At 58.0% G+C, this 15,572-nt stretch overlaps 5 protein-coding genes across 5 annotated transcripts; 2 read left to right on the forward strand and 3 right to left on the reverse strand.

Annotated features, from left to right (window-relative positions):
* Positions 1-49: 49 nt before the first annotated feature.
* N657DRAFT_629790 (uncharacterized protein) lies at positions 50-5,598 on the reverse strand (the record flags this gene model as incomplete). The annotated part of the gene is made up of 3 exons (XM_062790918.1): positions 50-92; positions 146-5,050; positions 5,315-5,598. 3 exons carry the CDS (start codon positions 5,596-5,598, stop codon positions 50-52), a joined length of 5,232 nt encoding a protein of 1,743 aa, XP_062652514.1.
* Positions 5,599-7,742: 2,144 nt separating this feature from the next.
* On the forward strand, positions 7,743-8,351 carry N657DRAFT_38508 (uncharacterized protein). Its single transcript, XM_062787125.1, has 2 exons — positions 7,743-8,015; positions 8,104-8,351. The coding sequence occupies exons 1-2, from the start codon at positions 7,875-7,877 to the stop codon at positions 8,287-8,289; spliced, it is 327 nt and encodes a 108-aa protein (XP_062652515.1). The 5' UTR covers positions 7,743-7,874; the 3' UTR covers positions 8,290-8,351.
* Positions 8,084-10,288, reverse strand: N657DRAFT_639233 (WD40 repeat-like protein). The gene has a single exon (XM_062791741.1). The coding sequence runs from the start codon at positions 10,249-10,251 to the stop codon at positions 8,413-8,415; it is 1,839 nt and encodes a 612-aa protein (XP_062652516.1). The 5' UTR covers positions 10,252-10,288; the 3' UTR covers positions 8,084-8,412.
* Positions 10,289-10,724: 436 nt separating this feature from the next.
* On the reverse strand, positions 10,725-11,605 carry N657DRAFT_563142 (uncharacterized protein; the record flags this gene model as incomplete). Its single annotated transcript, XM_062788191.1, has 3 exons — positions 10,725-11,018; positions 11,092-11,390; positions 11,446-11,605. The coding sequence occupies 3 exons, from the start codon at positions 11,603-11,605 to the stop codon at positions 10,725-10,727; spliced, it is 753 nt and encodes a 250-aa protein (XP_062652517.1).
* Positions 11,606-12,814: 1,209 nt separating this feature from the next.
* Positions 12,815-15,303, forward strand: N657DRAFT_629793 (uncharacterized protein; the record flags this gene model as incomplete). Its single annotated transcript, XM_062790919.1, has 2 exons — positions 12,815-14,020; positions 14,071-15,303. The coding sequence occupies 2 exons, from the start codon at positions 12,815-12,817 to the stop codon at positions 15,301-15,303; spliced, it is 2,439 nt and encodes an 812-aa protein (XP_062652518.1).
* Positions 15,304-15,572: the final 269 nt, after the last annotated feature.

The raw sequence follows: 15,572 nt of genomic DNA on the forward strand, positions 1-15,572 counted from the left end.
CATTATTCTGGGCAGCACCGACGGCTCACCCTCGCCATCCGCATCAGACTTACCCGCCCTGGCAGCTTCTCGCCGCCTTCTTGATTTTGAGCCTGAACCTTCACTACCCGCTTCAGCTTCGGGGCCACTCGTAGCAGTAGACAACCGCCCCATCGCCGGCCCCTGGTTCAGCGTACGCTGCAGCGGCAGGCTCAGCCGGCGGACCTTGACATCCCCCAGCGCGCCGCGCAGCCCAATCTCGACGGACCGTGACTCGCAGAGTCCAAGGCAGAGGTAGCCTGCCGTCTGGGGGCGGTTGCTGCTGCTGCTGGCGTGCGGCAGGTCGCAAAAGTCTGCGGTACCTGGGCGCTGTTGTTCGTTGTCGGTGGACGGGCGGATGGTGTCGACCGAGTTGCGGGATATGCTGGCGAAGGAGGCGGCAACGTCGGACGAGATGCTGTTTGGGACTGGGCCGGCGGGGAACAGCTTCGACAGGTCTGGAATGGGCGCGAGGCTCGTTTTCTCTGGCTTTTGCTGTGGCGTCGGCAATGGCATGGGCATCGGAGTAGCGCTCTCAGTTTCAGCCGCCGGAGCTATCGTTTCATTGTCAGGTGTCTCTGCTTCTTCAGTCCCTCCTTCGGGCTCGGACGTCCTGGTCGGGATGCCATCATCACTTGCAGCCTCGGCATCAGCGGGGGACGTAGCCCTTGGCTCTGGTTCAAGAGCCGCCTGCCCGCCAGTTCCGTTGGGTTGGTCGTCAGATCCTTGAATAGAGCTCTGACCGGAAGTCTGAAGCCCTGAGGTCCTCTCCTCTTCTTCGGCTACCTCCGTCGACCCTCGGCTCGAACCATCTGATTCCGCCTCTGGAGCAGGTGATGCCCTCACAATATTATCAACCGCAATCTCAAGCGCGTCACTAAGCTGTCTCTTGGTCTCGTCAGGGTCAAAAACCGACTCCACCTCAGGTTCGACTCCTTTCGACGTGCCATCCAGCTCACTAGCCGGTCCAGCAATGTCCTTGCCGGTACCGACCTCCGAAGTCTGTGTTCCAATAGGACCAACCGTAGTTAAGACCGGGACGCGTGTCTCCTCGCCGAAACCCCGCTCCGATAGCTCGGACTCGGCCACAGCAGCCAGAGCTGACAGGATGTCAAGTCCGTTCTGAACGCCCTTGCCGACGGCCAACCTCGGAGGTTTGGCACCAATCACATAGGGGACAGTGATCAAGCCATTCTCTGCCTCGCAAATGCCGCCACCCCAAAGACCCATTCCAGCCGCCGCAGCCAATTCGGTGGTGGGTCCCTCGTCCCTTTCGTGAATTTGCTGTTTCGGTGTCTTGGTTTCAGCAGAATCAACGGAGTGAGCCGGCGCCGGGTCCGGAGCCGAGATAGGTTCTGCCAGAACCTCCTCACCGAGATCATCCCCTCGTACCGTCGACCCGGTAGGTTTGGCGACACTATTCCCAGGCGGGACCACACCAGGCTCCTCCTTCGGCCCATCGCCAACGTCGCGCTCGGGTTGCCCGGGTTTGGCTGTCTCAGTCGGACCCGGAGCCAGATCGTGCTTCTCCTCGACACCGCCACCAAAGGTGGACTCAGAGTTCGTTGCTTCGGCATCCCGGGCCAGCGCGGGGACCGCGTCCAACTTCCCCATAACCTGAGCCTTGTCAGACTCTGCCTCGTCCACACTGATTTCAGTAACAGTAGCAGGTGCCTCGGACACGACAGGCTGAATCACAGGCCGATCATCACTATTGTCGTCGGGATGCTCGAGACGGGCCTTCGATTCGCACAACTCCTCCTCGGCTTCATCATGACCCGGCATCAGCTCATCCTCGCCTCCGGGACCAGTAGCCTGCGCCTCGGAAATGACATCTTGATGCACGCGCTCGGCGTCATCGCCTTTGGCGGTGTTGCCGTGGGATTCGGGCCCGTCGGCCAAGGCCGTCTTCTGAACTTGGAGAGCATAGCCTTGCTCGGCGCCGATGGGGGTCAATTCCGGACCTTGGCTGTCAACCTGCTGCTCCGGAATGGCTGGTGTGGATTCAAGGAGGTTTGATGATGTGCCCGACCCGGGGACGTGTCTGTCGGCTTCGTCGGCTGCGTCAGCAAGCTTGTCCGAGAGCTGGTCGTTGGTCCCAAGACAAGCTGCTTCGGTTCCTGAACCGGAACCGTCGGTGTTCTCGAAGCGGGTCTTGGATGGTTGGGTGGATGCGCAGTGAACGATATCTACGAGCTCAATCTGTGCTCCGATGCCCGAACCGACACCGTGGTGCTCTCCTAGACCGTCCTCGCTGGCGTCCGGTACCGGGACATGAGTGCCGCCGCCGCTACCGACCACATCGGCCCCCCTGGCGGGGCCGACATCGACGCCCTCGTCAGCACACCGATCCTCCTCATCTCCATCGGAAACCACGCCAAATCCATCATCATTCCCGTCGTCACCGACATGACATCCCATCTCGCCGCCATCGGACCGAACATCATCCCCTAAAATCCGTCCCTCATCCTCATGGGCGGCCCCAACGGGATCCTCGGTCCCCAGCCCAGCCATCTCGGCCACGACCTCAGCCCCGAGCGGGACCGCCCCCAACTGGGCACCGCAATTTCCCCGGGGCCCGCCACCGGGCAACGCGTCAGCGACGTCATCGTGAGCATCTCTGCGGTCCTTGTCCTCCCCCAACTTGGTCTCGGCACCGCGGCCGGCGCCGAGTTCGTCCCCGGCGGCTTCCATCGCATCCGGCTCGGGCTCGAGCGGAGATCCCAGCTTACTTGCAGACTCGCTGTGACCTACTTCCTCAGGCGCGTGCGACGTCCGGACCTCAGAGGTGGGGAAGTCCGGCGCATGAAAGGGGATGCCGGGTCCTAAAGCGGGCTCGGCTCCGAGATGGGCGGTATTATAAGTCTGCCTCCCCGATTCCGTTTTTGCCTTTATACCAGAATCCGTGGACGCGTCAGATGCGGTGGATGGGCGTGGTGCTGGGGTGGGGTTGGCGTCTGGTGTTTGATCAAGTGTCACACTCCAGCCTTCCGGGTGGGGGGTTCTCGCATTGTGGCGACCGGTTCCATCACCATGGACACCTTCGGGTCCTTCGGCTGCAGTGCTCTGTTCTGCAAGCGAAGGTAGCAACCGACTCCGATCATGTTGGTCAACCTGGGGTTCTGGAACCGCGGCAGCATCCCAGTCCTCCTTGGAGACCGGCTCGGCAATGCTCTCACCCTGCAGATGAACTGCAGGCCGTTCGGTCTCGGAGTCCGGGTAAAAACCACGAAGGACAGTCTCACTCGTGCCCGAATCAAACCTCGGAAGGACCGGGGTTTCTATTATGCTGTGCCTAAGTGAAGAAGCTCCTGTGCTTAGTTCAGGGGTCGACGGCGCGGTCGAGAACTCATCATCCTCCCTAGGGGTTTCCGCTCGGGCTAGAGTAAACGGAGTCCCGGAATTGGCCTTATCTTCAGGTACAGGGCTGGTCACGTATTCCCGAGCGTCTTCGAACGTCATTGGAGTGTCCATTTTGCTAGTCGCGGCTCCGGAGAAGTTTAATGGTGCGTCGACGGTATCATGATCCCGAGATGATGCTTCATCTTGGACCGCGGGGCTGGAAGTTGAACTTCTGCCGGGGAGTGCTTCTCCAGGGAGACTCCCTGACTGAGTAGTGAGAGGATCCACCCTCCCTTCGTTCGACGTCATACCATTAGGCGGACGGGTTTCTCCCAAACGTTGTACGTCTCCAGCCAGTTTGTGATCCAGACTGTCCACATTGGCTCCATCGCTGGCCAAGGCCTGCTCTTCTACAATGGACAAGCCGTTGTTGATACGGATCGCAGATGAAAATTCTCCTGACACAAATGAGAAGGACTGCGCCGGCTTGACTTCGGCAGGGGCGAGCAACTCCCCTCGGGGTCGTAGCAACGGCGATTCCCCCGCTTGCGGCTTCCGCACCTGTTCGCTGGGCGCAATAATGGGCCTGCTGTTATCGCGCGTGAGCGGTTCACAACCCGGCTTGAGATAATCGATGGACACCATGGAGTCGGTCGAGCAACGCGAGAGCGAGAATACTCGCTGAACACGCGGTCTCGGGGAACTCTGTGCTGGGCTCAAAGCCGGCCTCGACTGCCTCGCTGGTGAAGATCTTATCGAGGAGGGCGAGTATCTCGGCGACAGTCCTTCAAACACAGGTTGTTCAGGCTGCGCAGGGGTGACGGGCCGAGCAAAGCAGTCTTCGTCGTCCTCAGGAATGTCATCGATGCAACACGAGTCTTCAAACATTCGGTCCATATCCTTTTGAATCCGAGCCTTCAATCTCGTCACAAACACAAGCTGTGCGTCGTCTCGCGAGGCAAATGTCTCCCTCGGCTTTCCGTGCTTCTCGTGGGCGACAATGGCTTTGTCCAAGACGACGTGGCCTCGCTTGTAGGCTTTGATGTGAATGGCAAGGTTATGGCCCCTAATCACGTCCCCGATTCCAGTCTGAATACGGTCCAGGGCTGCTTGGATGGTGCGACGGCCATGGGATGCTGACGGTCCGAGGGTGAACTTGGCCGGCTCTCGTAGTGTCCAGCCAAAGCCCTTGAGTTCGACGATGCGAAACTCAAAGTCGTTCATGGCGTCCATGGTCGAGTCAGCCTCGCTCCTAAGATGCGCGAGGTGCTTTTCGACATCGCATAGGAAAAGGTCGCAGTCTATAGCATTTTGGTCTCGGAACAGCACCAGCTTGCTTCTGAGGCTCCTCTGCACGTGGTCGTAAGCAGGTCCGAGGTTGTTGAATACTTTGAGACCGATTTTGAGAGTGTCGTCCTCCACAGTAGGGAGATCAAACGCCCTTTGGTCTTGGAAGTGGTCGTCAAACTCTCGCTTCCTGGAGTCCAGCCCTTGGTTGATGAAATGTAGCGCTTTCGATATCATATCCTCACTCAGGAACAGGGTCAGAGGAGCGCTTTGCGTGCTGTTGATGTTTATCCTCCTTTCGTAGATGGGAACCCGTCGTTGCAGGTTCTTGCTTCGAAAGCAGAGCTCAATGGTGTATCCAGGAACGAACTCGAACATTTGCGTGGCTTCAATGAACCGAGCTCTTGGGACGGACAGAAGCGAAGCCGGGCCAGCGCGAGATGGGACCATGGTCTCGCTTCCTTCCAACTCCGTGTCAGACACCGGGCAATCCAGCCATTGGAATCTGTCGTCGTGGCGCCGCAGAAAGAGCCCAATCATCCGATGCGTTGCCAGAATGACTTCCTTGGTAAATGCAACGGTCAGGGGTTGCTTCTGATAAGACCGGTAGGTCCTCTCGGCCCATTCGCCTTATCCCCTCCTCGTGATCCGAAAGGTCATGTCGAACCTCTGCGGTTTGCGCTCATAGGTGTCGCCCTTGAACATTTCGAGAGCGCCAGAGTCTTTGCGGGTGATGAACTCCTCACAGCAGCGCTCAATGCGGCGCACAAGACCTCGACATATCATGTTGGTGGCTCGGAAAGTCGGCGAGCTGCCGTAGCTGCGTGAGTATCTGGAGCGGATGACGGGGTCTGTGAAGCGGATCTCGACGTGCACCACCAAGTCCGGTGTCGTTGGATGCCCCAGCTGCTCCCCGAAGACTGGTGACAACGACGCCCAATGTTGCTCCATTTCGGATCGTCTGTCGTATGTTGGACAAAGCCTGGGGAAGGCATCGCCCATGACGAGCCGTGATTTTGAACGCGGCGAAGCACCGAGGATCCGGTGCTGAGAATCCCACCAAGCCATCCTCCTCTTCTCTAAGTTCTGTATGTCGGGTGCTCCTAGGACGCGACTGCTCCACCACTCAACGTGATCGCTCTGATAGCGATTTTGTGGGGTAGAGGGTTGGGTACCAGTAGAGGGGTTCCGATGAGGCAGATATGCTAGCATGTGACGAATTGTTCTCGAAGGAAATAAGACGAAACTACAACTAGGGGACCATGTCGTTGGTTCATGGACGAAAGAAGAGTGAGAACTTCAGATGGCGAAGTAAATGTGTCGTCCAATCCTACCCTTCCATCGAAATGTAAACAGAGAGGAAAATACCTATTAAGTGGTGAGACCTGACCCTACGTACTGTACCTACCGAGGAGGCCTTAAAGAAGCGGGCTTAGGTGCAGGGCTGTAGCAGCAGCTAAGGCTGCAATGTGACGGCACGCCTTTTGCAGAAGTCCTGCTCGTGTCATCCCATCAATGATGGCCCTCAGCCGATAGGGACGGAAAGCCCTCGAAGGCCCACGATGAAGGCTTGCGTTAGCCCTGCAGGTTTGTGGCCTGACACGTAGTCGCCGACGAGCGCCAACTCGTGCCTGTTCGTTGCAGGGGCAACAGGGGCTTCCATCCCACTGATGGCGCCTAATGGCACCCGTCTTCATATTCAAGCCTGCTCAGGGCCGTCGGGAAAGCTGGAAAGAGCGTATTCGCGACTTGTTTTGTATGCCAAGTTTGGGCGTGGTGTGAAACATGGCGACCAGCTTGGACGAGACATAGTGTACCGTGAATCGTCTATTCAGCCAGTTTCCGCTTGGAGTTGGGCTCCATGGAACATCCGGGCTGCCAGGCGCTTTCTTTGGATTGGGCTCTCACCGCTGGGCAACTCTGCGGGCGTCTCCATCACCACCAGTGGTGTGGAACAATGGCAGCGGAGAGTGGAAGTAGGGCAAGATCGACGATCGTTCAGCTCTCCCGCTCTTCGCGAGGTGTTACCAAAACAGAAGCCCAGCCTTGGCATGAACCCGTTCAGTGGAGTAACAGCTGGCTATGTGGAGTCATAGTGGAGCCTTGAACAACAACAACAACACAGCGGACTGCCTTTTCTTGGATCAACCACTCGATTCCAACTCTCTTGCAAGATCAACCGCCCGATCTCGAGATGAGACGCGGGGTCAATCTGGACTAAACGTGTCGAACCTACGGTTTTTATTGTGATGGCATTTGACATTCAAGAGCAGCTCAGATTGGGCACCTTGGTAACTCGTCACATACTCGTACGAACCCGACCTCTTCCGGTTTACTCAGCTGACAATCGCTGACAATCAATCCATAGCTGGAAAGGTCCGTGAAGTAAGAAGTTGTACTCCATGGCGGGAGTGAGACTTGACACGGCGAAAGCTTTTGAATCCCCAAAAATTACCCGAAATTCAAGTGGCACTGAGGAGCATCTGCAAGATGCTGAGTTCTCAGCACACCCGGCAGCCCCTTTCAAATACAAGTCCGGTATCCCCCAACCTCAACGCCTCTCCGATAGGGACCAGAAAATCTTCCCTCCCGCCGCGAACTGGTGGCCTCTCGAGGCCACCAGTTCGAACCCCCCGCGAAGCAAAATCCTCGGATTTTCGGAGCCGACCACCTCCCTTCAACCATCAAAGGGAGCTGGTCGGTGAGCTTTTTGTTAAAATCATCCCGGTAGCACGGTATGGGGGCGTGTGGCTCAATGCTGAATGAGTACTCTATGTTAGATAGTTAGTCGAAGTTGGCGGCAGCTCGTGTTGCGTCTCGCTGCACAGCACACATCATGGCTCATCTGATCTTCTAAGGCGCAGTGTCCCGGCACAATTGGATAATAATAGGCCTGAACAGCATGTTTCCAACCGCTCTCGCCCCCTCCCAGTTCACCAAACACTGCGAAGTTGACAGGCATTGCCGGGCTCCTGCTCCGGAATTAGGGGTATCCGCATATGCCTTCGTTTGCTACGACTGGGTAGTAAGCCTACATCAACCGAAACATTAAACCTCCTTCTTCCTGAACAGAGACACCTCCTTCTACGATTTGAAACTTGTACATAATAAGCTGCGAGGACAAACTAACGTCGTTGCCCTTGACAAGCCCCTGAGCTTCGTTTTTCTACCAGCTACGAACAACACTCTCCGCCCAACCCGCCAGTCGCGGGCAAAGCAGAAGAAACATGGCAAGAAAGAAGAAGGTCCGCTCTATTGTCCAAGAGTTTGACGACTACTTCGGGACCGGCACTCTCGAAGATTGGCAGCGTCTCTGCCACGATGTGGGGCTCGAAGGATACTACGGCAGCATCACGCAGTGCCGGAAGGTGAGCACTCACTCCGTTCTCCACCACCCTTGTATCAACTGGGGCGAATAGTAGACTGAAAAAAGTGATGGGTGGACGGATGGACCAGGCTCTCCGGACCGTGCACGTCAACATCCGCGACCTCCTCGAGGCCGTCAAGCAAGGCGAGAAACCCCGCCGGTTTGCCAGTGCAGCGCAGCTGGTCGCGTACACGGTCAACACGCGCAAGTTCTATCCGCTCAGCAAAGTCAAGGAAATGGGGCCGGTGAAGGTGCTGTTGCGGAACATGTTGTGAACACGACGCCAATGCTGAAAGAGAGGGAAATGGCACCACCTCATTAGACAACCCCATTGGATATAGTCTATCCAACATGTACATACCATCAACCCCTTCCAGAGGTGAATGAAACAGCCCGCCTTAGCTCCTAATCTCCCACAACCGAATCTTGCCCACATCGTTCCCCACCGCGAGCATATCGCTGCCCGCGCTGAAAGCCACAGCCGTGATCCTCCCCAGCGGCGTTTGCTCCGTCGGCCAGTTGCGGTAGACGGTGCAGCTGGGCAGGTGCACTAGCCTGAACGCGTCCTTCTTATGCTGGCTGCCAAACGCCATCAGCTGGCCGTCCGGCGAGAAGGTAACCACCGAGATGGACGTGGTCAACTGCTCAAACGCGCGCACCGGCTCGGGCAGTCTCTTGATCTCTACCTGCCCCGAACCCGCCTTTGCCTGCTGCTGCTGCTTGACCAACAGCTCGTTGCGATCATAGACATTCAGGACACCACTGTTGGACCCGACCGCCACCCACCTGTCCCCCCCCAGCTCGGCGGGCCCGTTCCGCCCGCCCAGCGCCATGACGGTCCCGCCCACGGACCCTTCATCCCTCCAGATCCCGACTGTCCGCCTCGTCGCCATGCTCCACTCGGTCACCTGCCCGTCCTTGCCCGCGATAGTCAGGCCGTTCCCGTCGCTCCACCACGCGAAATCGGCGACGCCGCCGCGCCCATCGATCCTCGCCTGCGCGATCCACTGCATGGAGCCGACGTTGACAATGTTGAGCATCCCGCCGCCCTTCTTGTCACTCGCCACGAGCGCCAGGTACCGCCCGCAGGGGCTCGCGCGGAATCGCTCCATGGTCCGCTGCTCCTTCTGGTGGCCCTGGATCTTGGAGACCTTCTTAACCAGTCCCGAGGAGAGGTTCCAGCTGTGGAAGTAGCGCCGGCGGCCGGCAAAAACGACCTCATCGCCGTCGGGGCCGACGAAGGCCGCCCGCCGGAGGTCGGTGCGCTTTACTTGCACCGACGTCAGCGCCGGGTTCGGCGTCGGGTGGGCTGACGGGTCGATGTGGTGCAGGTACATGATGGAGGAGGTGCTCGAGGACAGGAGGATGGGGCGGCGCGGGTGGAAGGCGAGGGAGGAGACGCCGGCTTTGTGGGTGTCGGGGATGTCGCGGGTGCGTTGAACGTCGATGGTTTCTGGGCGGAGTTTGCGGCGCTTGCGCGAGGCGTCGGAGGAGGCAGTGGGGAGGAAGGACGAAGCATCGCGGAGGAAGCAGTCGAGAGGGAGCGGAGCGTCAATGCTTTCGCCATCGCTGTCGAGTTCCATCTCCGAGGCCGAGGAGCCGTCCGAGGCGGCCGACGAGCGACGTCTTCTTCGCTTGGAGCCGGTGGTTGCGTCCTTCGCCCAGTCGGGAAGCGGGTAGAGACGGAGATATTGTTGGCGCAACCGCCGGGCGTATTCCGTGCCGCTGACCACATCCTCCGCCTCGGTCTGCCTGAGTTTCCTGAGCCGGGTAGCCCCAGCGAGGGAAACAGTCAACCGCTCGTCGTCGCTGTCCTCCCACGCCGGTGCCTCCTCCGCCTGCTCTTGTGGAGCCTGCTTTGTCGCTACCAATTCAAGCTCCACGTCCGAGTCCCCACCTGTGTCCAGTGTAAAGAGCATCGAGTCGGATACATGCTCATGGCCGGTTGCCTCTTCATCGTCGGCCGTCGCTTTCACGAGTGCCTTAGAGTCGGTGACAGACGGAAGGAAGTCGTCGCGAAATAACTGCTCGCGAAACGTTTCTTTGCTCCCGAGAACAAAACGCTCTAGCTCCTCTTCGTCGGAATCTTTATCAAGGAGAACTGCTCTCCTCTTCTCGGCAAAATCGTCGCCGTCGGAGCCGGAGAGGACGTCATCGTCGCCAAAGCTAGCAAATGACCCCTCATCAGAGGAACCATCCTCTTGTTGTTCTTGTTCTTGCTGGCGACGTCTCGACATAGCGGCGATTGTGGGAGGTTTGGGAGTATTTGGCTGGGAAGACAGAGGGGCAGACTGTCGAGGTCAACTTTTTTTTCCCCGTCTTTGCAGCCTTGCAGGAAAGTGGATGCTGAGGGCCCACATAGTGGGGCATTCTCAAGCTCAAGTCTTCAGCCTCGCACATCTCTCCATTTCATAGACCGAGATTCAGTGGCTGGGAACAAGCATGCCGACGGAAAGAGAGCGTTACTTCATGGAAATATCCGCTCACGGCACTGACTTAATGAGTTCTTATTATGAAGATGGACGCCTCCTCGACTTGTGGATCTGATGAGCCAGGTATCTCGGAGCTCAGGCGTTCATGAGAGCGTCGGTGAATCTAGGTAATGTACCCGATAGCTTCCTTCCAAGTTCCAGCCCTCAGGATATTGGCAGTTAGGAACTTGGGCGACCTTTCTTTTCCTGAAAGGTTGGGCATCACTAATCCGCTCCTTTTACATGATCAGCGCAGCACACAGACCCGCCAACCCAGCCCAACCCAGACCCCTTCTCAAACTACCCGCACCGCTCCGGCTGGTCTGCAGCGTGGTGGCATCGCCCGGTGCAAACATGACTGACATGGCATCTGCCGACGCAAGGATTTCCTCGGGCGTCAGCAGCGGGTTGTCCAGGACGTCGCACGACGGCCTGCTGTCGCTGGCCGGGATGCTGTTGCTCACCGAGATGGGCAGGTCGAAGACGGTGTAGTGGTCCTGGCCGTTGAGGCGGAAGGATTGCCGGATCGAGACCTGCACAAACAGGTGATCAATCTCACGATACCTAACATTGAGGTTGAATGGGCCTGAGAGGGGGTTCAGTTACGTTATACGCGCCCCGATCGGTCTCCCCAAGGCCCTGCTGCTGGCTCCCGTCGCCAACGAGGCAATCGGGCCAGGTCCACTTGACGTGCTTCACGGTGCTGCCGGGCTCCTGTAGCATGATGTCGCTCAGGCTGGCGTTGTTGGCCGAGGCGGTGCCGTTGGTGATGGTGAGGTTGCGGTTTGTATCGTAGCTGGAGAGAAATATGTGGATGAAGTGGATCACGCTGGGACTGTCCTCGGGGTAAGGCGGGAGAGGCAGGCGGCCGTTGGCTGAGACATCCAGCGCAACTTCGATGGTGTCTAGATGTGGGTGTCAGTACTCCTGTTCAAAGCTGGGACGAGTTGTGACACAAACCTCCGCCTAGAGGTGTGCTAGGCTGCGGGGCGTTGACAATAACCAGGCCGGGCGTATAGATTTGCCCGTTGGAGACGGTAAAGTTGAGCGCCGAGGACACTCGGGCAGCCAACAGAAGGGCTGCTCCCGCGTAAGTGACCAGAAACATGGAGCAGGTCATCTTGCTTGAAACAAATTGCTGTCGGGGAGGTAACCTTCACAAAATCGAAATTAAACAGACACAAATCCGAAATGTAAAAGAATGAAGTGTTCAAAAATGCTTTTGGTCTTCAACGAGCGAACGAAGAACAAGCCGCCATCTCAAGATATCTAGACTGCTAAAAACATAAAACGGTTGGAAGCGACGAAAAGAAAGAGGAATGCCGTGCTAGAAGATCTATGTCAATGGCATCGCAGGCTGTAATAACGGAGCGAGATTAAGAGGAAGGAGGCTAGTGAGGGAACCTAGTTCGCTTCCAGCCTTGTTGGATCCGCTCCCGTGAAGTGTGGGTGCGGCATCACAGGGCATCTTGGTCGGATGTCCGGGAACCGAGAGCATCGCTGGCAGTCATCAGGGACCTTACCAGCATAGAGCCACCTTTGGAAGACAGAGCATGAATGATCAGCTACTGGCGGCGATTAAAGCAATAGAGACGCAGGCCATTTTCTGCTAAGAGATCGTCTTCGTGGAGCAGTCCAAGGTCGTGGGAACAGGTAACACTCGACGGATCTGATGCATGCTGGGCAGGTTTCAGGTCAACTGATACCCCCCGATCACTGGCACCAGCACCGTTCTGCTTGGTACAGTACCTTATCACAGTACAATACGCTAAAGAAGGCTTGCCGTTTGGGTTGTGGGGTTTCCGCGATGAAGGCCCGAACCGCCGACAAGGTCAAGTCTTTGGCAATGGTCGTTTCCATGGGAGCGAAACAGCATCAGTAAACCATAAAAATCCAAACCTTCAGCAGTCTAGAAATTCTCGCAGCTGTCGAATTGTGTCGGTTGAGAGGATGCCGCAGGCAGGAGAAACGTCAAATTGGGAAACCGATCATGTTCTCAGCACCAAACCTTTCTGGGGACTGTGGAGAATTGATGTTCCTGATTGGGCCTTATGATTCTCCGCGCCTTCCAGACGACCACTTTGGACTTTGTTGGATGACCTCCCATGACACCTGAGCTTCATCCTCTGACTTGGATGCTTTGGAAGTAGTGAAATCTCACAGATCTACTCCCGTCATCATCCGCCAGCCGAGGCGGATCACTCACTTGTCGGAGACTGATGCGTTTCCCAGTCTCTTAAGGGAGGGTACATAGCTCGCGATTAACGGGTAATCGTGGCAGATTTGGACATATCATATCGCAAACAAGGCAGGCGAGCAAATCCCATCGATGGCCGCCCGCGCCATCTCGAGGGTTCACACCCTCTCGGGCAACCTTCTCCGCGGCCGCTGCCGCGGCCTTTTGATACCCTCTTTCTCCCGCTCCTTCACCACCACCCCAGGACGCCAATACGCCCTCACCTCACTCCTCCATATCTCCCCTGAAGTCACCGCCGCCTTGTCCTCCAACAAACCCGTGGTCGCCCTTGAATCCACAATCTACACCCATGGCGCCCTCGCCGATGACCTGGCCCGGCACCTAGACTCGGTCGTCCGCTCCCACGGCGCCGTCCCAGCGACATGCGGCATCCTAGCCGGCGTACCCACCGTGGGCCTGACGCCCGCTGAGGTCGGCCGCATGGTGCGTGAGGGCGCGAAGAAGGCTTCGAGGCGGGATCTGGCGTATCTTTCCGCCAGGAGTCTGCTGGGTGGCAATGACCAGGCAAGGGCGCATGGCGGGACGACGATTTCCGGCACCATGGTTCTCGCCCGGTTGGCGGGAATCAGGGTGTTTGGGACAGGTGGGCTTGGCGGAGTGCACCGCGGCGGGGAGAGGTCGATGGATGTGTCTGCGGATTTGACGGAGCTCGGCAGGACGAGGGTAGCGGTCGTGAGTAGTGGGTGTAAAGGCTTCTTGGATATTCCCAGGACGCTGGAGTTTCTCGAGACGCAAGGCGTGCTGGTGTCGACGTTTGCGGAGGGCGGGAAGGCCGACTTCCCCGCGTTTTGGGCGAGGGAGAGTGGCGTGCCGAGTCCATCGACGGTGAGGGATGAGAGAGAGGCGGCGGCCATTATCTTGGCCCAGGAGCAGCTTGGGGTAGAGTCCGGGATGTTGTTTGCAAATCCCATTCCTGAGGAATACGCCGTTTCGAGGAAGGACATGGAGGCGGCTATTGAGACTGCTGTTCGGGAGGCCGAAGAAAAGGGATGCACTGGCAATACCAACACGCCGTATATCCTACAGAGGATCAAAGATTTCACACAGGGGAGGAGCGTGCCGGCGAATCTGGCGCTGGTCGAGTCTAATGTGGCGCGGGCGGCCAAGATCGCCGTTGAGCTGGCGAAGCTTATGGACGGGGCACCGGTTTCGCCGAGGACGGTGAAAACTACGGTTACGACCAAGACCATCTCTTACTCAGGCATCAACGGGGCGGACCAAACATCCGTCCCGGCGGTCAAGGTACAGTCAGACGTACAATCGGAAGTCAAGTTCGAGGTAGGACATCAAGTCGCGACATAGACCTTTCTTTGACTGACCAGGTCCAGCACAGCCATCCGGTGGACGTGCTCGTGGCAGGAGCAGTCGCCCTTGATCTAAGCTGCGACTACGCCGGCAGTGTTACGTTGGGAGACGCCAAGAGCATTTCACCGGCACTACACACATCCAACCCAGCCACCATCAGCCAATCTGTTGGCGGCGTGGGGCACAACATCGCCCTGGCAGCACATAGGGTCAGCGACGAAGGCAAGGTCCGGCTCTGCAGCATGGTCGGCGACGATGTTGCGGGCTCAACCATCCTCTCCTCCCTGCAAGCCACCGGGCTCGACATTTGCTCCATCCGCCAGCTGGGCCACGAGTATCCCTCCACTCGCACGGCGCAATACGTGTCCGTCAACGACGCGCACAAGAACCTTGTTCTAGCCATGGCCGATATGGCCATCTTTTCAACACACTCCTTTCCCACTTACTGGACCTCAGCGGTGGCATCGTCCAGGCCTAAATGGCTCGTTGTCGACGCCAACTGGTCCGAAGCCGACATCCAGACCTGGATTCACGCCGGCCGCGCCCACGGCGCGCAGATCGCCTTCGAGCCCGTCTCGACCGCCAAAGCCCAGCGTCTCTTCCCGCCGCTCGACCGGCGCCACGCTCACACCACCCCGCTCACCGTCTTCCCGCGCCCTAGCGTCGACCTCTGCACGCCCAACCAGTACGAGCTGCTAGCCATGTACGAAGTGGCCAAGCGCAACGGCTACCTGGAGCACAGCTACCCGTGGTTCGAGGTGCTCGACGCGTTCGGCATCATGCGCGGGGCCAGGGAGCGGTTCGTCGACATCACGTCGCCCGAGATAGCCGACGCGGGGATTCCTGTGCAGAGCGTCAACTTGCTGCCGTATATCCCAACCATCATTACCAAGCTCGGCGCGGATGGCGCCCTGCTGACGACGGTGCTGGAAAATGGGGATCCTAGGCTGAGGGACCCGGACCATGCACGCTATGTGGTGAGCAGGTCCATCAACGGCCACCCTCACGTTGGAGGGGTCTATATGCGGCTGTTTCCTGCGGTTGAGAGGGTGAAGGATGCAGTGTCCGTGAACGGGATTGGGGATACGTTCATGGGAGTGCTGGTTACTGGGTTGGCGATGGGAGGGAAGGTGGACAAGTTGATTGACGTTGCGCAGAGAGCAGCGGTGATGACGCTGAGGAGTAAGGAGGCTGTTAGTGTGGAGCTGAGCGGGTTGAAGTGGGATCTGAGAAGGGCGGTAGAGGCGTCAGGGTAGTAGAGGTGGGTTGACTGTTCAACGGGTTGACCCACCCGCCTCGGTCTCATCAGTGGATTGACGTTGCGTCACCCCTGAAACGTGCCGATTTCCTCAGCGATCCACAGACTACCACAGTAATCTGGGCTGGCGGACAAGGACTTGGTACATCAACAAGAGCAACAATCTTGCCTGTTCATCTGGATCTGCTCCCAAGCTTCCCCGCATCACAATCCCAAACAACCTCGGCAGCTTTTCACATGAGGAGAGCTCCCCGCACCTCCACCACT

The sequence above is a fragment of the Parathielavia appendiculata genome, assembly GCF_033297405.1.
Source record: "Parathielavia appendiculata strain CBS 731.68 unplaced genomic scaffold N657scaffold_1, whole genome shotgun sequence".
NCBI lineage: Eukaryota > Fungi > Ascomycota > Sordariomycetes > Sordariales > Chaetomiaceae > Parathielavia > Parathielavia appendiculata.